This window comes from Aulonocara sp. 'chitande type north' Nkhata Bay, linkage group LG10 (genome assembly GCF_057382095.1).
Source record: "Aulonocara sp. 'chitande type north' Nkhata Bay isolate Kocher_YH1m ecotype deep benthic linkage group LG10, A_spYH_male_GT1.1, whole genome shotgun sequence".
Lineage (NCBI taxonomy): Eukaryota > Metazoa > Chordata > Actinopteri > Cichliformes > Cichlidae > Aulonocara > Aulonocara sp. 'chitande type north' Nkhata Bay.
In genome coordinates this window covers 27,194,241-27,219,137 of record NC_141353.1, presented here as the reverse complement: position 1 = coordinate 27,219,137, position 24,897 = coordinate 27,194,241, and the positions used below count along the sequence as shown (strand labels likewise).

Here is a 24,897-nt window from a genome sequence, read left to right as displayed (position 1 = left end):
TGTTCAGGAGTCTGATAGCAGTGGGGAAAAAGGAGTTGTTGAGTCGGGATGTTCTAGATTTCACACTTCTGAACCTTCATCTCGAGGGCAGTCCATAGCAGTAGTGCTGCTGTTCTTCCTCATGTCCACTATTATCTCCTTTGTCTTATCAGTGTTGAAGGCAAGGTTGTTGTCCTCACACCATGACACGACTCGTTATAACCGCGGTATGCAGAAGAGCATCTCTGAGCACACAACACACTGAAACTTAAACCAGATGGGCTACATCAGGAAAAGACCACACTGGGTGCCACTCCTGTCAGAAGAGCTTGCGTGGATTCGGCAAATAGGAGACTGGAAAAACATCACATGGTCTAATGGGTCTTAATTTGTGCTGAGCCATTCAGATGGTAGGGTCGGAATTGGGCATAAACATAAAGGCATGTAAACATGTTCAATAAAAATCTAAATATAGATATAGAAAGACACAAGACAGTCAAGTCTTCATATTGTAGTTTTTTTTATTTAAATCAAAACATCATTTCAGGATTATAACAGTATGACTGTATGATGAATAATATATATACGCATACCAGGAATGTCAACATATTGGATGTTTTGTTTGTTTTAAATGGAAGTTACATAGAAGAAAACATTTTTCTACAGTCAGAAACAACTCCTGAGTTACAAATGAACTCACGTCTGAAGGCTTGAAAACGCTTCAAGGTTTAGCTGTTACGTCCATGACAGCTGATCTGAGGGTTGGTTTTGGTCTCTCTGTCATCATGGATTTAGTGTTAAAATCAAGGTAAACAGAATAAATGGGGGGAAATAATTTCCAAATGTTTGTTCGTTTAAAGGAGCACCACGGTGACCGCACTTACCATTACGCATTTTTTCTAATTCATTTACTGACAAGGTTTTTACATGTCTACTGCTTTTACAGGTCAAAAAGCAAATTGAGAATGAAAAGAGCAGCAAATCCTTTGTCTGGGATGTTGAATCCAGATGCTAAAATGCTTAACTGCTGTTCTGTGGTAAGATCGCAGGAGACAGCAGAGGGAGAGAGAAGATGGCCTTTCCATGCAGAGGAAACACATCAACCTGCACTGTCACAGTAGTATTATAAAGCTACTTTCAGCTGTTCCCTCCTGAAAGATACCCTTAAAGAACCCCAAAGGGATCTGTGTCTCTTCCTGGAGTCAAACCAGGGATCTTTCACTTGTTAATAGTGACTATGGAGACATTGATATAAGATCAATCAAATATGTTAAAGGTTCCCACCAAATCCCCTCAAAATCAGCTCATTTTTGGGACAGATTTAGTGTATTTAATTATGCCATGCAAAATTTAACCTTTATACTTGGAATATTTTTTTCCAGCTACAGGAACTGTTAGGAGTAAGCCGAAGGGTAGGGATAACAGACCTATGGTACATCATCATCCTCTTACAGTTTGAACATGCATGCAGGTACAAATCTTCAGAGATCATCAGTACAACAGGCCTGATGTGAAAGTTAGATGTAGTTTGTAAGGAAAATGTACTTACTCTTATAATTAAAGTGACAATGGACGAGTTTTAGATTTAACTTATCATGTTAGGAACTGCACAATGTAGCGGCTACAGAACAATGACACCAGCAGTGTTTAGACTACCTCCTTTAAGGCCTTGATTTAATGACGCAAGTCTGTGTCAAGGGCAGTGTATTATTATTGTGATTTATGTCATCTTACAGCAATGGATTTTCTTATCACACAGGCCCAAAGACTCAAATGTACAACTAACCCCTATGAGCCAAAGGTTCAGACTTTACACTGCTCAGTTTCAGACAGTTTTTTCTACTTTTGGGTCTCTGTGAGGTCACAGAGAGGGGATGTCAGCAATATGGTTATCTCAGGCACAGAACTCTGCCTGGTGTTTCTGATGGGCAGCCAATCATAACCAAAAATCGCTTCTTGAGACCCTACAGCGAAACCTGGCAACCATCAAGATGAGCTGATCACCTTTTTCAGCACCACATAACTACCAGGAGCTCAACAAAACGCTGGGATTGGTTGGTGGATCAGTGTTTGAGAGATTACAGTAACAGCTCTAAACAATTAAAGAACTCTACATTAGAAAGCTGCATTTCTAACCGTTAATGCCTGTAGACGAGATTAATAAAGATAAACTGAATTCAGTCATTGTATACAAGCCGAGATTGGTCCAAAAGTAGTGGTAGATGGTCAGAAGGTGGAGGAGTTTTCCAGCGACCCTATTAGGGTTATCAAATTACCAATATACATTAAGGCATCTTGTTCCCCCTTGTGGTCACGGTTCATGTTTTAGTTCGCCTTCTTGTTTTTTCCTTCCTCGTCATCGGTGTACTCCGTCGGCTCCTCTCCTGGCTTCAGAAGCTTGCCGATGTAGTCGTACTTCACTGAAACGTAGAACAAAAATCTAATTTAAAAAAAGAAAAAGAAAAAAGACCCGAAGGGAAAACAGCCAAGGTCTGCACGTTGCGATCTGCAGCTGTCTCACTTTATTAATGTGACCTCACACCAAGGCCACCTGCGTGAGGTGGCCATGAAACTCATCCAGAGCCGCCTCAAGTTACTCTTTTTCTCATTTTCTTATGAAAATCAAACATTTTATCACTGCAATTTTGTTTAAGCTCATACAAGCAGTGACATTCTCTGATCGCTCTCTCTCTGTGCTTCTGGGCTGTTTCAGGAAAAAGCCCTGAACACATAAATGGCAGAGATGGCCAAAATCTCTTCCTTTTTCACCTGCATGGTTCCAACAGGTTTTTGCAAATTTGCACTATGAGCATGATGGGAAACAATCTTAAAGCAATCCAGTTGTAATCTGATATCCTTTTAATCTGATAACAGGCTACTGACAGTGAGGAAAATAAATATTTGTGGCTAAAGGGTAAAGGGAGATAATGGATTAAGAGCTGGCAAATCAAACTGCCCGACATACTTGTTGACTGAAACCCTGGTTGATCTAAGTACAGGCTTTATTTTACTATAAATGCTTAGTAAATTATAAAATACACAAGAATTGTAAAACATTTTTAAATTTTTTTCTGTGGCATTTTTGGACCCTAATAACCTGACAGTGTGCTTTATCTTCCACTCACTGGTGAACTGAGACTCCCAATCAGAAAGGCTCTCCTTTTGCATGGAGTTCAGGTCCGACAGGTCATCGTGTTCATCTTTCAGGCCCTCCTTATCCAGGCAGAAGGTTGCCAGACCTCTGGATGCATCTCTGCCTGCAAACACTCCGTACGGTCCATCTGCAAGGTGAGGAAGACATACGATCAGATGATCGTGCATGGGAAAATATCTTGAATATTTGTCTTTAAACCACAGAGCGCGCTGAGGAAAAATCTGACGTTAAAGAAAGGTTATTTCAAATACAGATAATGATACATTTTCCCCAAAACCCCCCCAAAGATGTGGTTCATATCATTGAGGGTGTTTAAAACTCCTAACGAATGCTGTCTTATCCCAGAGTATACTGAACTAGGTGAGTGACCACCTGCCTCAGTTTGGATTTATTTAAAAGATATAACAAAAAGATCAGCATATAGAGTTAATCAGCCTTATTTGCCCCCCCCCCCCCCCCCCCCAACAGCAAACAACAGCCAGTCCTAAGGTTTTCCTCGAGAGCTGCCAAAGCTTTTTCAACTTGAGGGCAAATTTTAATATAAGTGATCCAAACTCCTGAAATGAGACAAACCGTGGAATTTAGGCTACAGGGCAGGGTGTGGAATGCACTAAGAAAATCTGCGTGACAAATGACTATCATGTTGTCCAGAGGTTACACGCAACAGAGGTTACATTCTTAGATAAGACAAAACCCGAGAGTGCTCACTCTGTGCCCGTTTCCACAGAAGTGAAAAGTCACAGAGAAAATTGACTGTGTCCAGGAAATCATATCATCCACATCCAGATACTTCCCTAACTAATTTACTTACCTAATTTTTAAATTTTGTGTTTTCACGGCCTCAGACTTTTCTTTAGATTTTTGGCCATTTGCTAAACATATTTTTGGCTTTTATTAATTAAATGGAACTTAAAAAAAACTTGTTAAAGATGACAGTCCTGGTGGTTTTCACTCTTTCATTTCATCCTCTTAGAAAGTGGTTTTCAGAAATGGGAATGTGCAGCTTAAGTGATTTTGTTTGGTTTAAACGTATTGTTGTCCATTTTCTGTAAAGCTATCATCAGAAACAACTGCTATATCTGTGTCCAAAGCGTTGTGTATTGCATTGATGAGACATCAAGTGAAACTGAACCAGGGCTGGGTTGTACTTTTGTGTAATAACAGTTTGTACCATAAGATGGTGCAGTGAGTTTTAGATCAATTCTGCTTAGTCACTACAAAAAAAACATAGTCAAATTAATTCAAAGTAGTCCAAATGTAAAGCTATAAAAAAGAACAATCTAGATAACAGCTATTAAGACATTAACTACATGTTAACAGCACATTCAGACCAATCAGAGAGTCTATCTACTTTGTGTCAAGCTCTGAAGGCACCAATATTTTGACTCCTATATTATGTCCTCCATCCGCACAGTACATACTGTTGTGCTTTTACTATATTACCTGGATGCCCCGGGGCTCATATAAAACCCTGAATGGTCCCTACTGCAGTTTTAAACCCCTAATAGACTGGACTCTTCTATGGACAGAAGAAGCATCGGGTATGTTTTAAACATTGCAGGGATCAAGCCCTTTTTCTAAGGAGAACTCAACGTCTTCATAGACGATCTCTGGCTCCAAGGCCACCGCAGCCCCTCTGTTATGAAACGGGATCTCAGTTAAACAACTAAAGGGGGTGTGGCGCCAGCTCCAAGACACAGAAGTCAACTAAAAGTTGTGCCAAGCAGCAACAGTTTTTTTTATTTTTTTGCATTTAGCGATAGTAACTAAACTAAAACCCACGCTAAACTAACTGCCGTTGGTTTTGTTCGTGGCACGAGGACACCACAGTTAGTAACCACTGCACGCGCGAACGTTACCTGGTCCGTAGAACTTCTTCCCTCTGGTCACGTCAAACACTTTTCCGTTGATGGCCATGAGGATCCGCGGGTTCTGCAGCCCATCGTAGGGCTTCAGCTCCGCAAGCGTAAAATCTCTCTTCTTCATTTTGGGCAGTGGTTTGTCCTCCTCGCTGAGCTCCGGTGGTTTGTCCCCGCGGAAGATTTTGTACAAAAGGAAAAAGCAGAGACTGAGCAGGGTCAGATTCAGCGGAGAAGTGAAGATCTCCTGAAAAATTCCACCAGAAGTTAACTCGCTACTCTCTGCTTCGGCCATGTTGTCGTCTCTTTCCCCTGAACAGTGTGTGCTGGGTGGGATTGGTGGAGCCTGACCTCACACTACTCAACGGCTTAGGGCCGAGCCAGCGCTTGTGATCCCTGGACCAATCACAGTTCTCTCTCACCCTTACAGTCCGCTGTTTGGACCAATCAACGTCTTCTAAGTGCCTCCATAGATATCGTACTTTGTCCATGTAACAATCATCTGTGGAGGCCAAAAAAAGTCTAAAAAGCGCCAAAAACAACAAGGAAATTACGGTGCGACATGAAACCACCACTAAAAGAAGATATAAAAGACTACAAACAGTTATGTAATGTAACAAACAAATTAAACAAAACAACACATAAAATAAATACAGAGATGCAAATTTATACAAATGCTTCTTAATTCCTTTGTGTTCATTTTGGATGTTTTTGACTGCATCTTGTCTTTTTTGTGTATGTGGTCTTTGTTTTCTTCATTTGGTCCCCGAATTAAATTAATGTCCTTGGTCCTGTGGTGGATATCGTCAATAATTATATTGATAACTTTACACAAAAAACTAACAATAATTCTGTTTTAGAAATGATTAATATGATAAGTCTTTAATTAGTTCCAAAACAGAATAAATACATAATAAATAAGTAAATAAAGATATATATATATTTTTTTTTTTTGGCCTGTCCCGTTTGGCTCTTTTGCCATCAGAATTGTTGTCTAAAGGCAAAGAAAGATGCCCAACGGATTTACTTTACCAAACTGACCATCCCAGCCTTGCCGTAATGGTCCATTTGATTCACCTTTTATTGTTTATTTTATTTTCACTTACTGAATACGGGACAGACTTGACTGGGGGAAAGAAGGGGAGAAAGAAAGAGGGAAAGAGAAACAGCTGAGAAGAGGGACGGGGGAGAAGGGCAAAAAACAAAAACCAACAGAACGGGCAGAGAAAAAAAATGCATATATCAATCACCTGGATCACCTGCTGAGAAAGAAAAAAGAAAGCAAGCAGAAGAGAACAAGAGTAATAGAATAAACAGCATCACAATGATATATGGGAATATGACAGTAAATACTAAATGTTAAACATTATTGTGCAGCACATAAGATCAACAGAACACAGTGTGCTTTGAGGTAGGAGCCAAAAAGGGTGTAGTTTGTGGGTGTGATCACCCGTGTGTACACCTGTGAGCATGGACGCGCTTGTTTTTTGTTTTTTTAAAAGGTTCCTTCACCCTCTAGCAGATTATTACATGAAGGAACCTTTTAAAGATATATTTCTAAAAAAAAGGAAAAAAAAGAGTAAATGTAAACAAAAACAGGCTTAAAATGTTTAGAAGGTCCCAGCACAACTACATAATGGCTACATATTCCTATTAAAAGAGATAAAAATGACCACCACAACAAAGTTATGTTATTATAAGTCAAACACAAACAAATGAAACAAAGCAACACACATAAAACAAACACAGAGACGCAAAATGACAGAAAAGCGCTTCTTTGGACTCGGTGTGAAAGTGTTTTTGGTTGTTTTATGTCTTTTTGTGACTCTCTGTTACTTTTGAATAAAAATGTTTTTATAAAATAAAGTTTAAAAAAGTGGATCATTTTCTTGTGCCTGGTGGTCTCATTCAATAATTAATGCTTGAGATAAATATATCCATGAATTAATTGTATAATATGCTAAATCAATACATATTATTATTATGTGTGCAACTTGTAATCTTGTATTCTTCTAGATTTAAGTCTCTTTTTTTAAACTTCTGGGTGATTTTCTGATGAGATTAAGGTGCACACAGGCAGACTGAATTAAATAATAACAGTAAAAAGCTGTGGTTGTGGTAGGGTCATTTGTGACTTTCAACATCCGTCGATTGTGTCATAGAACTCGGTCCACTTCCTCTTGGAAACCGCCTCTCTCCGGTATTTGGTTCCCACCCACCCAAACAAAGCTCAGCTGGCGATTTTTTTCCTCACAGAGACGATACTTAGCTTCGTGTCTGCCCCAGCGGCAGTAACCTGAACCTGTTTTCAGAGGACTGGATTCCTGATAACCAGAAACCATGACCAGTTGGCTCCCGTGTGTCCCGGTAACACGCTCAGCTGACTGAAGGCTTGTTTATAATTTCACTCATTGCGCAACAATAATAACGTTAACCGAGCTAACCGCCAGCGCTACCAGTACTAACACCACCCGGCTCTGCGAGGCTGGGAGCAGAGATGAAGAGCGAGCCGACGGCTGCTGTGTCCACTTTAAAGCGGATTTGATAGACGGGGCTCAGCCTTGGTTTTGGTTCCTGCTGGGAGGAGATCTGATGCTACGAGAGATTTGTTGAGTCAAGCTAGCTACCCGGTGAGTTTTGATGTTTTTATATGTAGCCTAGCCCAACTCGGGAGCCCTGAAACCCTGTAAAGATAATGCTCGGCCGTGTTTGAGCAAGTAAGCTAGCTGGATCATTTCTAGCTTCATGCAAGGTAGTAAAACCACACCTTTGCTTTTTTTTTGTTATTAAGAGAAAATAAAAGAAAGAGACTTTAGTAAAACTCTAATTAAAGCTAACTCTATATCTCAGGAATAGAAACACACCTAGTAAGACTTTCCTTTTAAATTCAGGTTATCTTAAAATAATATAGTAAAGTACATAGTGTATAAATATTTAATCTACGTTATGATAATTAGTGGTTATTTTCAATGACAAGTGCAGCAGTTATGCAGTAGTAGCTATAAATTTAAAGGAAATAATTCGTGTTTTATGTTGTTAGTCAGATTAAACTAGAAATTAAGGCTACAATTGTACCTTTTTCTTTACCACTTTTATGTAGGTTTTTGAGGGTTGGGTCTTACTGCTGCAGTTTTGTTTCACTTTCATCTTTGAAAAAATAAGAAAAGAAATGCATCCAGAGATTCAAATCGTAAAAAAATGATTGTGAGATTCCCTGTGAAGTAACTATGGTGTTAACAGACTCTTACAGAACGGGTGAGGATTTAAGTTGGTAATTTCTCATTGTTTCCAGTGCATGATTTATAAAGTTCAGTCTCTAACTCGTGTATTTTCTCTTTTCAGCTGCCTTATAAATCAACTCCCCTCTGCTCTCCCTTGTTTGCTGTGCCGTGGTCTCTTCTCTGGCTTTTCCAGACGCCGTCGTTATGACCGCAATGCGTGTGGACGTCAAAGTGGTGATGCTAGGAAAAGAGAGCGTGGGGAAGACTAGTCTGGTGGAGAGATATGTTCACCATCGCTTCTTGGTGGGCCCGTACCAGAATGTGAGTGTCAGCTGCCTCCATGAAGGGCTTCAGTTTTAACTTTAGCCCAAGGGAGGCTGTGGTAACAGAAGATCAAGTCTGTGATTGTTTCAATGCGTCAAAGCTCTGACAGGAAGTAGGGTTGCAGTAATGTTTTAGTACATTTCTGCAAGCTAATGCTGCATTTTCCATAAATAATAACAGTATAGTAAACATTCTATATATACCACCTTTGCAAAGGGCTTTGACAAACAGACAAACACAGACCAATCAATGGCAGATCTAAACATTAAAGTTGGACAAAAAATGTAAACTTATACATGTATAAGAAAAGAATAAAGGGAGCCTAGAAGGCAAAAGTATAAGGTAAGACATCAAGTAAAAGAGAGTTCTAAGAGGTGGTTACCCACTCTGCAAGCCTAATCTCCTCAGGTAGGTAATTCCAAAGTAGGCACCTTCAGATGTAGGTCTGGAACAACCAGGAGGCCCCACCTAAGGATTTAAGGCTCACTCATTTCTGCAGCTGTAGGCCTATGAGGCAGACATCCTCAATTCTATCTTGTAAAGGAAGCTGCTCTGTTGATGACTTTCTCCATGTGAGAGTGTGAAAGTATTGGTTTTATCCTCACAGTGTTGACCTCCCTCGTTCTCACTTAACAGTTTATTTATTCTCGATTCCTCGAGCTTAGGTGTGGGCAATGCCACAGGCTTTTAACAAAGTGAGCCATCTTCACCTATGAGCCTTATTTTAAAGTGATTCCAATTAAATATGACTGCATCATAAATTGTTTTCTTAGACCCAACAGGATTAATGGCACTTGTTTTATATCTTGGACCACTTCTAATTGCACCATGTGACAATACTGTGAGGTGCAGAAAGTTTGATGATCCAATTAATCATCTCAAATAATCAAGTATTTTTCCCACCATGGTTCGTTTATTCCAGCTAGGTGTCACACCCGTTTTATACAAGTCATTAGCCTCTTTAAAGCCGCAGGAGTTAACCCAAAATGCTTTCTGGTTTAGGCAAACCTGTTAGCCTTCCAAGTCTCCAAAAACACAAACACTAAAATAGAAGACGTAAGTAAACACACATCATGTTTAAAATCTACAAATGGAAACAAAAAACAATTAACGTCAAAATGATAAAAATAGCTTTTAATGGTATTCAAAGTGCATATTTAGGATTTTCTGGAAAATCTAGATATTGCTTACATTTCCTACAACACTCATGTAGAAAACACCTGTGGATCTTTACTTAAAGCTCCTCCATCAAGCCATCTCTCTTCCTTTCCTCTGTCCTCCAGATGGATTTTAGGAGACACGAAGTCTTTCAGTATGACGCAATGAGATTGATTTCTGTGTCAAAACCTGCGTACATTTCGAGGAGGCACAAATTAGAGAAATGAGAAAAGCTTTAAGAAAAAACGAAATCCACATATCATCTGACAAATATCAATCTAACATGGCTGAAAGCAGTCATATCATATGTTTGCAGTGTCTAACCCCACTGCTTCTCTCTTTCTGACAGACCATCGGTGCTGCTTTTGTTGCCAAGCCAATCCAGGTGGGAGAGAAAGTGATTACTCTTGGAATATGGGTGAGTTAGAGGCTGCCTAAAATGCACGTGCTTTGTGATAGTCAGTCGTTTCACATTTGATCCCTTTCTTGCAGTTCAATGAGCTGATGGAAGATTCATAAACCCAAAAAGGAATTTTGTATATTTCCCTTTTTTTTTTTTTTTCCTTTTTTCAAAATTTCCTCTGTTTGAAGACCGGAAAATAGCCATGAGTAAGAGCAAAGCCAGTCCGATGTCATTTGTCCTGCTGAAGTTGCTACTTTATGCTGTTAAAAGGTTCATACTAACAGTAACTCTGTCTATTTTTTCCAAACCCAACTACCCACTGCACTCATGGTGTCACAGCTTCAAAGTTATTGGAACCAAGAGAACTAATATTGCTAAGCTTTGCTATGTCACAACCAAAACTTCCTCAACACAATAAAACTTTATGTACCATATGTATTCCAATAAACGGTCCAGAATTTTCCTTTTTGTGCACCATCAGCCAAGCTGACTGGTCTCCACCCCATGTTGTGCTTTTGTCCCTACAGGCCTTTGTGTTGTTTGTGTTGATCACATTTCCAAAGACCTAGCTTTTAACTGACTACCTGGTTTCTGTTTTAGGAAATAACCAAAACAACAGCCTCTTTATATCTTTAATACCGGTATAATCATACTTAAATTACTACCTAACTGAAGGTTGATGATTCTGAATTTTCCTTTCAGAATAGATTAATGTCATCAGCATGTACCCAGTATTAATGTATCTTAACTTTAATTTAAATTAGTCGATGTTAGTGCCAGTTAGAAGAACTCTCTGCATAGCTGTCCTGACTCAACCTGCTAAAGGATTAAAAGTCCGAAGCTAAACAAATGGTTTCCCTGTGTGAATGTGGAAACTATGTAAAAATGATGGCGTGTGTGTGGGTGGATGCAAATAGTTATTAATGAAAGTAGTTTTTATCATATCTCATATAAATGGTAATAAGAATAGAGGTAAAAAAAAATACATAATATTAATTTGACCTGTAAAATTTTGGAACCACAGCCTGTTGCGGCATAAAGATAAAGCATTTGAGCTGTTTATGATAGCTTTAAACAAAAAGTTAAGGCTTCTCTCCTGATCATTTCATCACTGTTTAGGTTCCAGTTCCAGTTAGTTCATCTCTTCTCTTGTGTTTCCCACTCAGGACACAGCTGGATCAGAGCGTTACGAAGCCATGAGCAGAATCTACTACAGAGGAGCTCGAGCCGCCATCGTCTGCTATGGTAAATCTATACTTTTACAGTGAAGAGGAGATATTCCTACGTTAATAACTTCACTGGATACTCACCCTGACCTCCTGTCAAAATCAGCTGATATTTGTTGTGTGTGTTGAAAGTTGGTGCTTCTTAATTATCCTTGTTTTTCCACTGTTTTTGGTGCCTTGTAACTTAAACTTAGCCTAAATACATGAGTTAGCACAATAATTTGTTTAGGGCTGAAAAACACATTTAAGAGCAATTTTACAACCACTTCAGTGTTGCAACAAAATCGCGTTTGTTAAGCAGCTTTGAGTATCAGTATCAAGAATGTCAGGTTGGCCGGTGTGCAAATTAGCACAGTGTTGCTGATAATTATGACGCGCATATCTGGTTTATAAAGATGATGGTGTTCACTCACTTTCAGTCACAGCCAGGTTGAATTTCATGATACGTTCTTTTAATAGGTGAGTCGTGACTGTTAATGTGTTACAAGGGGACCACAAGAACTGTGACAAGTCAGCTTGGCCTGCGTTTCTTTTCTTAGTTTCAGATTTTGTTTTCCCACCCTCATTTGGGCGACTGTAGCTCAGGGGGGTTGGGAAGCGCATCTGTAACCGGAAGGTCGCCGGTTCGATCCCCGGGCTCTCTGTCCTGGTCGTTGTGTCCTTCGGCAAGACACTTTACCCTACCGCCTACTGGTGTTGGCCAGAGGGGTCGATGGCGCGATATGGCAGCCTCGCTTCTTTCAGTCTGCCCCAGGGCAGCTGTGGCTACAACCGCAGCTGCCTCCACCAGTGTGTGAATGTGAGAGTGAATGAATAGTGGCATTGTAAAGCGCTTTGGGTGCCTTGAAAAGCGCTATATAAATCCAATCCATTATTATTATTATTATTATTATTATTATTATTATTATTATTATTATTATAAATTCTGAAGTTATGAGGGTCAAAATGAAAGTGTGGGTTGGCTTCAGTACCAGTTCTGCTCGGTGCTACCACAGCTCACTCGAGGCAGCAGTTTCCATTTCATAAATGAGACGTCCTGCCCATCACTGCACTCTGTAAAACAGTCAGGAGAATCCTTCAAAGGCAGGTACACTGACTCGACCTGGTGATGATTTCAGCAGGTGACGTGTAAATCAAACTGGTGTTGTGATGTCCGGTTTGAGCTGTTGTGTAGAAAAATGTTTCAGCATGTTGTGGGCATTTTAATCCGACTTTAAATAATCATGTTACAGATTACAAGATTACAGCTACCAATGCTTTGGGCTGTTTCAACTGTGCACATATGACAGTGCTGTGGAAAATTTGAAACCGGTTCTCAAGCAGCACCGGTTTTCAATTCCAGTCTGTAATCTCTGTATATCTTCCTATTCAGTATCATTTATTGTGACAGAAAGGTCCCATTTCCATCTATCTAAGGTCTTGGAAAAACCACAGGTGGCAACAACGGCTATCATTTTAGGCATTTGAAACCACAGCTTTCTGATAGAAGATATGTACGGTTGTGCTTTGCAATCTATAATATCAAATTTGTCAATGGCAAAAGAAATTGAGTTTAGGGATACAATATTTCTCAATCCTTTTAAACGGCAGTAATGCATTATCAGTTTTTTTTTTCTTTCAGTGTATTACCCCATTTCCTAGAATCGGCATCAAGGAATCCTGGCTTAAGTGTTAAGAAGCAAACTAGTTGGTGTGGTGTTGGCCTCTAACCAAAGAGCCACTGTCCAGTCCTGAACTGCTTTCAGATCTGTGTCTTTTTTCCACATTGGGGAACTTTGTAAAAATAGTCGGTGGATAGTCATTTCCCAGCAGATTAGTCACACTGCTGTGATGTTTAGTTTAACATCTTTCTTCTTTAACTTCCTCCTTCTTAAGTTGGATTGTATTTCACCTTATAGCCTAATCTTTCAGCATATTTAATCAATTATATTATCAAACAAATAATGGACAGATTGGCTGTTAGTTTTAATGTGTGACGAATATGGGGTGCCTGCTGTGTGTGTGTGTGTGTGTGTGTGTGTGTGTGTGTGTGTGTGTGTGTGTAGACAAGGATGTTGAATACTGAAAAGTCTGCTGTATATTTTTGGCTTTCAGATCTGACTGACAGCAGCAGCTTCCAGCGAGCTCGCTTCTGGGTCAAAGAGCTGCAAAACTACGAGGAGGTAAGATGGTTTCTTTCATTGAAATGATTGCACGTCATTGGATATGTGATTTTTTTTTTTTTTTTTTTTTCTTCACACGCCCAACAGTCATCTTAATATGGAAGCTCAAAAGGGTTTTGGGGGCATTCAGTTTTACACCATAAGTAAAGTTAGCAAATTGCGTTTATACAATAGCCGATTTATACAATAAAATTATATTATGATGGTGTAACTCTGCTAGTTGGCTGTGTTGGTTGCTAAATTGGGGTTTCAGTGTAATTGCCTCTGAGGTAATCCGGCCTCCATTTTGTAAAGCAGTCAGTTTATATGCATCTGTTAGGATAATGAAGCACTGAAAAAACACTGTCTCATTCTGAACTCTATTTCAGTCCTTTACACAGCTGAAAGTACCATATATTTAAAGCAGGCAATATCTAATCAAATAAGACTCAGCTTGATGGATGTGATCAGATGGTTCAGTTTGTAGTAAAAAAAATATAAGAGTTCAGTCCACAACCTTATGGAAGATTGTTTTTATTTTATTTGATTGTTTTATTGATCCAGATAAATGTATGTGTTATTACTATCTGTGGCCGCACAGTCTGCTGTCAGCGAGGTTTACTTGAAGCTGAAGTCCCACATTGGATTTCTGAAATTTCCATCATGTCAGTAATGGACATTGTGTTTTATTCTGGTGTGTTGTGCACTGCAGCACTGTAAGATCTACCTGTGTGGCACCAAGAGCGACCTGATCCAGGAAGACCGGAGTCTTCGCAAAATCGACTACCACGACGCTCAGGACTTTGCTGAAGGTGAGCCCAGTGGAGTGTAGACATGCAGAAAGATTACGCTGTAACATGTTTTCTTTCTGAGATGGTGGCCTGGTCAAAAGTGAATTAACATCAGTATGCTTAACAGTATGCATTACTTATGAAAACAGTTGAGCAATAGTCTTGTGGTTTCTTTCAGGTTACTGATTTCTGATTTTCGAAATTTTCAAATTCCTAAAGTTGAGGCATTCATAATTTTCTAAAATGTAAACATAAATACATAAAACATGGAAGAATAAAAAAACCTAGTTTGGTTGTTTATTGATATAAAGCTAGTCAACTTTGTCTTTTATATGTGAACAAATTTACAGACGATCACAGACAGTTTCAGTTGTATCCACAGTGTCACTTAAAAATACCCTGAGTGTTTAGTACATGAGTCATTTTCCTTACTTTATATACTGTAAATATGTGTTTGAACTCTATAAATGCTCTTCAGCTGTGGAAAAATGATTTATAGTTGATTCCTTGAATGTTTCTGATATTTTCTTGTCTTTTTCTTGAAAATTGTATCCGAGACAGCTTTAAGAGACCAGTCAGATGTGTTGACAAAGTTGATCATTTAACCTTAGAAACAGGATTTTCCACGTGCGCTGTCATGTTTGAAACTGGGGGAAAGACTGTATACTGAAGAGCTTGTGAACACTCTAGATGTTGTTAAAAGGATGTTAAGAAATCTCTAACTTCTGTCTGCTTTCTCTGTGTGATCAGCCCGAGTTGCAACACAAACACAATTTCTCTTCACTTACATAAGTTTGTCCTTCAGACTGACTGATGTTTAACCTGAATGTTCTGGTTAATATTCACAGAGATTGGTGCACAGCACTTTGAGACCTCCAGTAAAACGGGGAATAATGTAGGTGAGTTCGACCTCGAGTCACCGGAAGACTTCATGTAACACAGGTTGTTGGCTCTGACCGCAGCCTCATTCATTCATTCGTGGTTTTGATGAGTGAGGAAGTGAGCTGTAGCATTAAAAATATGGGTATGTTTTCGTTAACATGCAGGATGATCAGAGGATGGTCAGAACACAGCATGGCAGATACAAATTGGCTCCTCATAAAAGACGCTTGAAGCTGCTGCAGATACCCACTCAGTTTTGGATTAAATGTATTCTTAGCAGTGTTGTATGTGCAAATGAAAGCCTTTCAGTTTTTGATTGGAAACATTTCAAGAGTATCAAAACTGTTGCTCTTTGGCAGCTTTTCTGTCTGTAAAAATGCAACACAGGGGTCAAACTTAGACACATTTCTTCACAAAAACAGGAGGCAGAAGGAAGGTTACACAGGGTGACCGCTTAAGATCTGAGTAGTGCATCATGAGGTTTTCGAATTGGTGTGTGTAGCCAGAATCAAACAGGGACAAACTGACATGACAAAATCCACCAAAATGGCATAAAAAGTAGGTTACTGATTCACCCAAGTCCACCTTTTATTTTTGTTTACCCAAGAGAATCTCTGCATATTTTCACACCCTTCTTCAAACAAAACAGCTGACATGAACTGGACAAATGTTATTTTTAAGTTACTTATTAGCACATAGTTTTAATATGTACTGATAAATTTTGTGCACTTAAGAGTGTTTCTCTTTTTTTATGCGAGTGTGATCAAAGAGTGTTACCATAATTTTCCGCTAATCACAGCCAGACATATTTAATTTACTTCCTGACAAGAGAAAATATTTAATCTAAGAAGCTTAATGAATGGATTAATTAATTGGTAGATTATTGCCAGTATTCTAGTGTGAGGCCATGGCTGAATCTGATGATTAAAGTCTAATTAGAACAAGAGCGTTGTCTCCTTTGTGGCTTTTAGCATTCTCTCGCTGGATGCAGGTTTTGGAGCATCCCTTATCAGCCTGCTTACACTAAAAGAAGCTATTGCGTGCTGTACACCAGGTTTTAGGAATGTGAGTTGGCTTGTTTTTGTTGGCCATGACAGATACGAACTGATGGAAACTGACAGGCCTCATTCTTCCTCTGCTTTCCAGATGAGTTATTCCAGAAAGTTGCAGAGGATTACAACAGCACTGCTTTCCAGTATATGACAGGTAAGCGTGTCGTTCATGTACACAGATTGTTTTTGTTATCTTTATATCAATTCATGTGGCAAGGGTAATGGAAATTTGTTTGAAGTTATGTTATCCGTAGCAGAATTTACTGCAGAACTTTCAGGAAAATCTAATTTTTTAAAGTTAAAGGTTTAGCATCTGTGCAGAAAATATTAAAAATGTTACACATCCACAAACGTGTTTGAATTAAAGAAAAGCATGGAAGTAACAAAGGATTACAAATAAAAGCCCTTGACTTTTATTTAATGACTTTATATTTAATTTACTTTATTGCAATTTGTTGTTACTCCATCAAAATCAATAGTTCATCTATATTATGATGTTAAACTAGCATACAGTTATATGGAATACAAGTCAACATACTTTATATCTAAAGATTTTTTTCTAGTAGTATTAAAACAAATACTTTTTAAAATAAAAAAAATAAGAAACCAAGTTATAACATTTCACAAACAAAATTCATGGATTTAAAAAAAACAAAACTTTTTTGCACAGAAATTAATAAAAATCCTTTCAGAATATGTAATAAATAAACAATGCTGAGACCAATTGTTCTTTCTTTTTTTTCTTTTTTTTTGGGTCCAAGAATTTCTGTTTGGTAAATGTATAGCTGAGATTTAGACACTACAGTATTAGTGCTCAGATGGGATGGTGCATGAGGGATCACATTTTGGGCTTTTAAATAGTATTAATCCAAAATAAAAAAGCAGAAATTAACTGTGACACAAGTGATATGAAGTAGCCATTCATACTTAGAAAATATCAGTGGTCCCAGAAATGATCCCTGAGGAACACCATCATAAAATGGAGTAAGTTACAAATTACTGACCTATAATATAGTAGACGCGGGACCTTATAGAAAAGTTTAGACTTTGGAGAAATATATCTATTATCTTTGTTGCTAAAATTTTGGGGAAAAAAGACCAGTACCAGTCTTTTAGATGTGAATATAAAGTTAGAGCTTTCAGCTAATTAACTTAAATGGGAAATGGGTGAAACAGGTTTCCTTAGGTTTGGCAGGACTTTCTCTAATCTATACAAACTATCAAAATGTAAAAGCAATATGCAATGTGTTTATCTCCTGGAAATGATCTCAAACTAATTTAAAGTCCTATCACTTTTGTTTCATAGCAGAGGAAACGGGCGTCGACTTAGGCCAGAAGAAGGACTCTTATTTCTACTCCTGTTGTCACAACAACTGATGCTGAGGAGCAGGACAGGAAGTGTTTGCATTCCCTCAGCTGGAGTCAAACCTGGAAATGCTGGAAAGCTGTAACTCATCTATGAATGTGGTACCAAATCACAAAAAGGAAAATCAAACAAAACTCTTTATACTTTGTTGGATATGTTTCTTTTTTTCTTTTGTGCCATAATGAACTGAGAGCTGCAAGACTTTGGGGAAGAGGATCTTCAACTGCTGGGTGGTGAGGGACTTAAAGACCACCACGCCCACTTTTTTCACCAAGTTATTCATATTTATCACCATATCAACTTGTGACTTTCCTGCAGCCCACAGGGCGATAAGCCTCCCCAAGTTCAGTGTTAAACAATCAGAAGCAACACTGTGGTTGGACAACAGCCTGCAGTGGTAAGGGTGTGGGATCCTCACTGAAGCCAGACTGAAAGAGAACTCGATTGATGCTGTGTGTTTTAGCGGTTGCTGTGTTTTGGGAGGGGGAGTTGTTTGTTTGCAAATGCTGATTTTGTTTACCTCCAACTGTATTTAACATTGTTGTGGAAACACATCTGTCAGTCCTGCTCATGTTCAGTCAAGGCTACACAGATGGAGAAGCCAGCTAGGATGAAGTGTGTCAGAAAACTACTTGTGTTCCTGCTCTTAATTAAAGCCGGGGTAGGCAACATGACCCATAATAACCTTTCAAGAGGGCGCTAGACTCATGCAACTCCTCTACGCTCTGATTTTAGGCTTTAAAAGAAATCAATCAGTTAAGTTTAAAAAAAAGAAAAAGCCTGAGTAAGAATTCGTATGTGGTAGCTTATTGGGTTTTGCAGAAGAATTTTTACCCAGAAGAGTAGGGTTTGAATCCTGTGTGGAGACCAAACTAAGCTCATGCTTCAGGATGAAGGTTGTAGATTCTGGCACAATCTTGGTTTGTCTTTTCTAGTTTTCTACCCGCTGCATTTTTAAGTGAAATACTTGAAAAACTGGCAAAACACACGACATTTTTCTTTATAGAGGCCTTTACAGTAACAGTACATCTTTTGCCATGTGTCAGCCACGAAAGCGCCGTACGCTGCCACTACTCAGACTTGTTGTGCATTTGTCCTAGTTGCCACTCAAGGTAGTGCACCAACACCCACAAAACCCCCCAAAAACTGTGGCCCAAAAAGCATAATTCCCAAAGACAAAATAATTTAAATAATAATGCCTGAATTGGGTGTAAATTCCCCCCCCCCCCCCCAAAAAAAAATCCAGTATGAAGTCCAATTGCTGTGTCCAACACAGCAAGAACACTAAATGCTGCTAAAACAGATCTGTTTTGCATCATAAGCTACAATTTCTGTAAAAATGTCCGAAAAATAAGCTGGTTTTAAGGAGGTGACTAACAACACGCCCACATATCTGTAATTAAATTGCATGGCCTGAGCTGCCTAAAAGAACATTTTTAGGGAATGTTACTTTTCTACAAATAATCTACTGTTTTTCTAAGTTTGAATGCATCTCTCAAAGAAAGAAATATATCTGACAGATTTCTAGCAGGAAAATCTTGGAATGTTCAAATGATTTCAGGAAGAAGCTCTTCTGCAGAAGGACGATCAGCGAAAAGCCTCGTGGGCTAACATTGTAATGTCCCACAAACATTTAAAGCTATATTTAAGATTCGAGTCACTAATTTATTGCCTTTTAAGTTGTACTGCGCAATGGACTTGTAGGTTGCTGCTTTGATGTGTTGATGTTCAATATTGATGCAAATATTTTTTAAAAAACAACTGATGTCCACATCTGTTCTGAAAAATAAAAGGCTCATTCCAAGAATGTTTCAGAACGCAGATAGATTGTAAGTTTGAATTGATCCACAGTATTTTGCTTGTGTGTAATATTTGGCAAAGACTGACAAAAATACTGTATATGCGCAATTTTGGCATTGGATTGCATATCAGCATAAATCTTTGCACGTTTGCCTACAGAAGTGAATTCGAGGAATACTAAAAACCTTTTTGATTCAGGTTGGTATGTTTGGCTTTTTATCCCACACTTACAGCCCACTTTAGTGGATCGGACCAGTGAAACTCCTTTTTCTTGATATAAATAAGTTTTAACTACACACTTAATCCATGACATATTTTAGTATTAGAAAAATAAGTGCAATTTCAAAAGCATAAAAAAAATGCTGCAATGAAGGAAATCTGTCACCATGACTCTTTGGGCATAAATTGTAAGAAATAAATGGAAAATAATGGAAAAAGTTGTAACTTATTGCCCAGACTGTCCTGTCGTTATAAAAAAGAAAATTTTGATAATTCACAAAATATCATATTAAAAAAATATGTATTTCTATATATCTATAGTAGTGAAAACATACTAATTTGGATCCTTGACTTGTGTGATTTATTTTAATTAAATAATAATGTGGTATAATGTAATTATTTTAAAAATTGACATTATTGGCTTTAAAAAGCATCCAAGTATCTCACAGATCTCTTTTCAGATTTATAATTATTAATCTCAAAACAAAAAAAAAGATACGAGCCACAAGATGCTTATTTCATGTCTTCTTATATATTTATATAGCAGTTGTTTTGACAGGTCAGTGGTTGAGATCTAACATAATTACACTGGAATGAGACATTTCTTGTTGGGCAACTGTAAAAAGGCATTAGTAGGGAAACTTGGCTCTCACAGGGGCGACATTGTTCCTTAAAAATATCTCCAAAGAAATACACTCTAAGGCATTGGCAGATAACACACAGACAATATTAAGCTTGAAGACAGAGCGAAATGTGGCAAGAACACATACCCAAGTGCAAGCGTGGTGACAGGAGTCCGCCGTTTCAAACGTTTTTGCTCCCTCCGAAAGACTTTTGTTTCCCCGAGAAGTGCGGGGGTCAAGAACAAGGGAGGAGGGCATCGACCCCGCCGCTCTCCCTCCCTCCCTCGTCACCGTTTGTGCGTCACAGACCAGCGAATAAATAATGACTACAGAGCACAGCACACACACTGGAGCCAACTGAGTGCTACCTTTTCTTTCCGACTGCAAGGGCAAGGCTGAGCGTTCATTTCGCGTTGCACACCATTAGTTGTTGGACGACGTGAGCCTGCAGTCCAACAACAGTGGAGCTGAATGTCCCAGGATGGCACGAAATCTTTCACACTTTAACTTTCAAACAGTTAATCTTTTTTTTTTGGCATGAAATGTTCGAATCTAGAGTCTATTTGTAGCTGCAAACCAAATCTACATGTATTAAAAAACAGTTGATTCCATTATACTGCATTTTGTTTTTCCCAACAACACCAGGAAAGACAAAGTTGGCATGGTTAAGACTACTCCAGGCAGCCTGTCATATCTTCACTGGTAGTCCTGGATCTTGAAGCACCAACTAATTGATGTGAGTCATCATGAAGAACTGGAAATGGAGAGGAGAGTGGATTTAATATAAGCAACAATTAATATTCCCAGGATATGGAGTCCTGCGTGTACATTGACTCGGGCCTTTGTGGCAGGTGTTGCCAGCATCGTGCGTCCCGACAACTGGACCACAAGGGCGAGTTGGTTGTGGTGGTTCAACAGTGTTCAGATTAGAAAGAAAAGCTTTAAAAAGAACACAGAGAACTTCAGCTAGTTTAATTCTAGACAAATACAACGTTTTTCTGACACGGCCTCAAACTGCACGGATGTAAACATAATCCCGATTTAACTCAGTAGAAGTCACAAACCGAGCCCAGCTGTGACTCTCTTTTCTAGCATAAAACATCTGCCTCTAACCGCACAAAGCTTCATAGGACACCTGACCTACACCTCCAACAAACATGTGAGAAAACAAAACAAAAAAAGATGAAATGTGTTTCCAAGTCTCATGATTGATGTCCCGGGTCCGGATAGTTTTTGTGCACTCGTAGCAGGTGTGTAGATGGAGGTAGGGAGTGATTACCAGGGTAAAACTACATGTAATGCAAGCATAAATAAACTGCAAAATTGTTGGATGTGTGTCAGTGTATACATAAATTATATTATATTATATTTTTTATTTATAAACCTCACAATTTGTTTATTTTTTTAAATGTAGTTTTCTCCTAAAAGCCCCTCCATACATCCAACTGAATACTGAACATTAACAGTGACTGTAACTGAGTAACCTCCATGTGCTTCCTCACTGTAGTGACTCTGTAAATAATGATCCTCTGTGCGTCACTCCTCTTCTTCATCCTCCTCCTCCTCCTCTTCTTCTTCTTCATCTTTGAGCTCCAGGTATTCGACCCCCTCCTCCTCCATTACCGTCTCTCTGTCGTCTTCACTAGTGTCTGATTTATGCCTCTCTGCATCACCCTCTTCCAACAGCTCCTCCTCCTCCTCCTCTTCTTCAGCCAACAGGTCTTCCTCCAAGACATCCCTCTCCTCCTCATATGAGGAGATGGGCGAGTAGTGGGGGAGGTCGAACACGTGCGGGCTGCTGGGAGCATCAGAACTACTGGGAGGAGGCGACGTTGCAGGAGCTGCGACGGGAATAGTGATAGGTACTGGGATGGAAAAAGCAGGAAAGGACTCTGACGCGCACATGCCGGCACCGGTGCTTACGTCCCAGGCCCTCCTGGCAGTCGGGTTAACGTTGCAGGTAGTGTTAGTAGCAGAGGGAATGACCGCCATGCCCAGCCCTGAGGTGAGGGCTGTGGGTTCAGGTGTGTACTCTCGGATCTCGCCTGCTTCTAGCGGTTCCCCGCAGGGGTCATGGGCACTACAGGACAGCTTGCCGTCCAGTTTGGAGATAAAGAGCAGGCCGTCACGGTGCTGGCAGCAGTAGGAACTGACGCACAGTTCGCAGAAGGACGCAGCCTCCTTACTGCATATGTCACACTGGTGCCACGGACATTCCCACCGACCTACAACAAATGCAAGAACATTAAGGAATCTTTATTTCACTGAGGACCACAACAACATTTCCACCAGCTGTAATAAACATTTGGTGGCATAGATCTGTTTTGGGACCATCCTACATTTTATTTTCATAAAAACTGGGTGATATTGTGTGGATTAGAGAAAATCCTAAATAAATTAAGTCACTGACCTGCAGGCCTCTTGGTGAGGTTCAGGCAATCTGCATGGTAAACCTTGGGACATCCAGGTTTTTTACATGACACCATCTGTCCTCCGTCTCCGCAGATGAAACACTCGTCCTCCCTTTCTTTGGTCAACACCACCTTTTTCTTCCTCTTGCCGTGACCTCTCCTCTTCAGCTTGCGATCTTTATCATCAGGCGGGGGGTTGTTCTGGTTCAGAGAGCAGAGGAGTAGGTTATTCCCAAACAAACACAGGTGGTTATTAATTTTTGTGGCGTGTCCCTCCTCTCACCTTTGGCCTGAGGCCTAAGAAGCCGCTGCAGTTTGATGCTCCACATTTACACACTGTCTTCCTGTTGCCCAAACACTCCAGGTTGTAGTTGAAGGTGAGCTCTGTGCCTGAAAGGATAAACACAAATGAGTGAGAGTGGCTTGCTGGCATCACCAAACATCAAGATAGAAACAACTTCTATCTTCTGATCTGTAAGAGGCGGCGAACCTGCGGCAATGTCGATGAGAGCGAACAGTCCCACCCGGGTGTCACCGTTCACCGTCCACTTCTGCGTCTCACAGTTTGGCTGACAGCTGTGGTTCATGAAGCGTGCCTCGTTCCCCTTCGGCCCAGCATCAATGATCCGATCCTAAAACACAAAGTCATCCAACAAGAAATTAAATTAAACTTAATTACTGTATAGGTCTCTAGTTTGAAGTTGTAGCTATAACCTGTACTCAAACACAGGTCTGGCCATGAAATTTCCAAAGTGCCAAGAAAGCATCTACTGCTGGTAACAAGGTTAAAACTACCAAACACACGATTCTGTTAGAAGTGCATTCATACCTATCAGGAGGTATTGATTGAAAAAAAGAGACGGCAGGAAACAAGAGATGTAGGAAAGCCATTCATGTTCAGAGGCTTTACTCCAAAGCTGTTCTGTGTAAGTGAATAATTTTAGATCTTAATTAGATTTAATCTAACCATGTGGCAGTTTGCTACTGTTTTTTTTTCTTAAACCATAATTTGGACTGCTTTAAACACTCTTCTGTGTTCCCTGTTAAGGCTCAAGTCCTTGGTTAATGTTGATGCACTTGTTATTTCTCCTCAGAACTACATTGACCACTTTATCCTCTATACTCGCTCAAAAAGAAAAACGACACTACCAGTTACTAGACAAAGTTGGGGAGGCCACTAACTGAGCTCTGACCCAATGTGACTGGGGCCTTATTCACTTGATCCAACATGGCCACCATGATTGTCACACATTCATAATAACTGACAAGTTAATGTCATGTAGTAAGCGGCCACGTAGCTGCAAAACCTCAGTTAGTGCATTCTGTAGTCTTGAATAGGGTTGCTCTTGAGGTTAGCAGCGTTTTCACAGTTATAGTTCATTTACTCTGGTCCAAATCAGTTAATGGTAGGGCTTTTCGATATAATGATATGTATCGGATGACGTCTAATGTTTCATTTTACGCTATCATTTGTTTCGTGGTGTCGCAAAATAAACTGTTTATGGCAATATTTTTTCATCGTTTTGATGGTCACTGTAGTGGCTATATTATTTTCTTAAAGTTCTCTCTTTCTCTTATATTTAATATAACCACACTACAGACAGACAAGCGCTTGTTTTAATGCCTTGTCGTTAGCAACAAGGTAACAGCATCACGTGTCCGCTTGTTTATTTTCCACATAAACCTTTCACAATAAAGCTCAAGATCCTGTTGAGACTTTTCAAAATAAACTGAATCATATGAAAGACGATGCAGAGTGTTTTCCGATGAAAAGCAACATAGAGCCGTCAGGTGCTAAAAAAAATAAACCTTAGACTCAAACGCAGCACGCTGTGTAATAAATACTCACAAAGAAAACGGCGGCTGTTACAACTTATGTCTAAAAATGTATAGTTTCATGCATCGGTTACAACACTCGACTCCAGGTACATGACGCCCAGCTGGAAACACTTCCCGCAAGTCGAGCTGCGCGAGATTCACAGAATTTACAGAAAATGTTAAATTTTTGTGATTTATATCGTTATCGGACGATAGATGTCTTATATCGGGATATGAGATTTTGGTCATATCGCACGCCCTAGTTAATGGGTTTGTAAACTTGAAGTATTTTCCTGTGGTTTGGTTTCTTTCCACTTAGTTATTAGGGAAGATATGATGAAACGATAATTTACATTTTACAGCTGGTTGCCAGCCCATACAGACCTTTGTACATCGAAGTTACCCTGTTGCATCCCAGAATGCAAAATATATGTGGCTACGGGAAGATGTTAATTTAAACTTCCAACGTT

At 39.4% G+C, this 24,897-nt stretch overlaps 3 protein-coding genes across 8 annotated transcripts in view; 1 reads left to right on the top strand and 2 right to left on the bottom strand.

Moving 5' to 3' along the window:
* Positions 1 to 482: 482 nt before the first annotated feature.
* pgrmc1 (progesterone receptor membrane component 1) lies at positions 483 to 5,359 on the bottom strand. Its single transcript, XM_086309337.1, has 3 exons — positions 4,993 to 5,359; positions 3,105 to 3,260; positions 483 to 2,399 (listed from the first exon to the last, which is right to left on the bottom strand). The coding sequence occupies exons 1-3, from the start codon at positions 5,285 to 5,287 to the stop codon at positions 2,305 to 2,307; spliced, it is 546 nt and encodes a 181-aa protein (XP_086165463.1). The 5' UTR covers positions 5,288 to 5,359; the 3' UTR covers positions 483 to 2,304.
* Positions 5,360 to 7,135: 1,776 nt separating this feature from the next.
* rab24 (RAB24, member RAS oncogene family) lies at positions 7,136 to 19,761 on the top strand. 3 transcript variants are annotated; one of them, XM_086309336.1, is made up of 9 exons: positions 7,136 to 7,622; positions 8,335 to 8,534; positions 10,045 to 10,113; positions 11,265 to 11,343; positions 13,419 to 13,486; positions 14,178 to 14,277; positions 15,105 to 15,155; positions 16,285 to 16,344; positions 17,500 to 19,761. In XM_086309336.1, the coding sequence occupies exons 2-9, from the start codon at positions 8,418 to 8,420 to the stop codon at positions 17,565 to 17,567; spliced, it is 612 nt and encodes a 203-aa protein (XP_086165462.1). In that variant the 5' UTR covers positions 7,136 to 7,622; positions 8,335 to 8,417; the 3' UTR covers positions 17,568 to 19,761. The 3 variants fall into 3 exon arrangements, with proteins under 3 accessions (XP_086165462.1, XP_086165460.1, XP_086165459.1); XM_086309334.1 differs by having other exon boundaries at positions 7,137 to 7,622; positions 8,407 to 8,534; positions 17,497 to 19,761; XM_086309333.1 differs by having other exon boundaries at positions 7,140 to 7,622; positions 17,497 to 19,759.
* Positions 9,664 to 24,897, bottom strand: part of nsd1b (nuclear receptor binding SET domain protein 1b) — a 45,470-nt gene continuing 30,236 nt past the window's right edge. For 3 of the 4 annotated variants that reach the window (XM_086309331.1, XM_086309332.1, XM_086309330.1), the window contains 4 exons: positions 23,100 to 23,241; positions 22,893 to 22,999; positions 22,609 to 22,810; positions 18,792 to 22,423 (listed from right to left, as the gene is read on the bottom strand). In XM_086309331.1, the coding sequence (XP_086165457.1) occupies positions 21,735 to 22,423; positions 22,609 to 22,810; positions 22,893 to 22,999; positions 23,100 to 23,241 (1,140 nt within the window). In that variant the 3' untranslated portion in view covers positions 18,792 to 21,734. Of the gene's footprint in view, positions 14,347 to 18,791; positions 22,424 to 22,608; positions 22,811 to 22,892; positions 23,000 to 23,099; positions 23,242 to 24,897 lie in introns of those variants that run through there. The other variant, XR_015131306.1, reaches the window with a different exon arrangement.

Coding starts and splice junctions, on each gene's coding strand:
- pgrmc1 (XM_086309337.1), bottom strand. CDS start 5,287: ATGGCCGAAGCAGAGAGTAGCGAGTTAACTTCTGGTGGAATTTTTCAG. Junction 3,261..4,992: donor GAAGAAGTTCTACGGACCAG/GTAACGTTCGCG, acceptor CTCACCTTGCAG/ATGGACCGTACGGAGTGTTT. Junction 2,400..3,104: donor TTGGGAGTCTCAGTTCACCA/GTGAGTGGAAGA, acceptor TCTACGTTTCAG/TGAAGTACGACTACATCGGC.
- rab24 (XM_086309334.1), top strand. CDS start 8,418: ATGACCGCAATGCGTGTGGACGTCAAAGTGGTGATGCTAGGAAAAGAG. Junction 10,114..11,264: donor TGATTACTCTTGGAATATGG/GTGAGTTAGAGG, acceptor TTTCCCACTCAG/GACACAGCTGGATCAGAGCG. Junction 13,487..14,177: donor AGCTGCAAAACTACGAGGAG/GTAAGATGGTTT, acceptor TGTGCACTGCAG/CACTGTAAGATCTACCTGTG.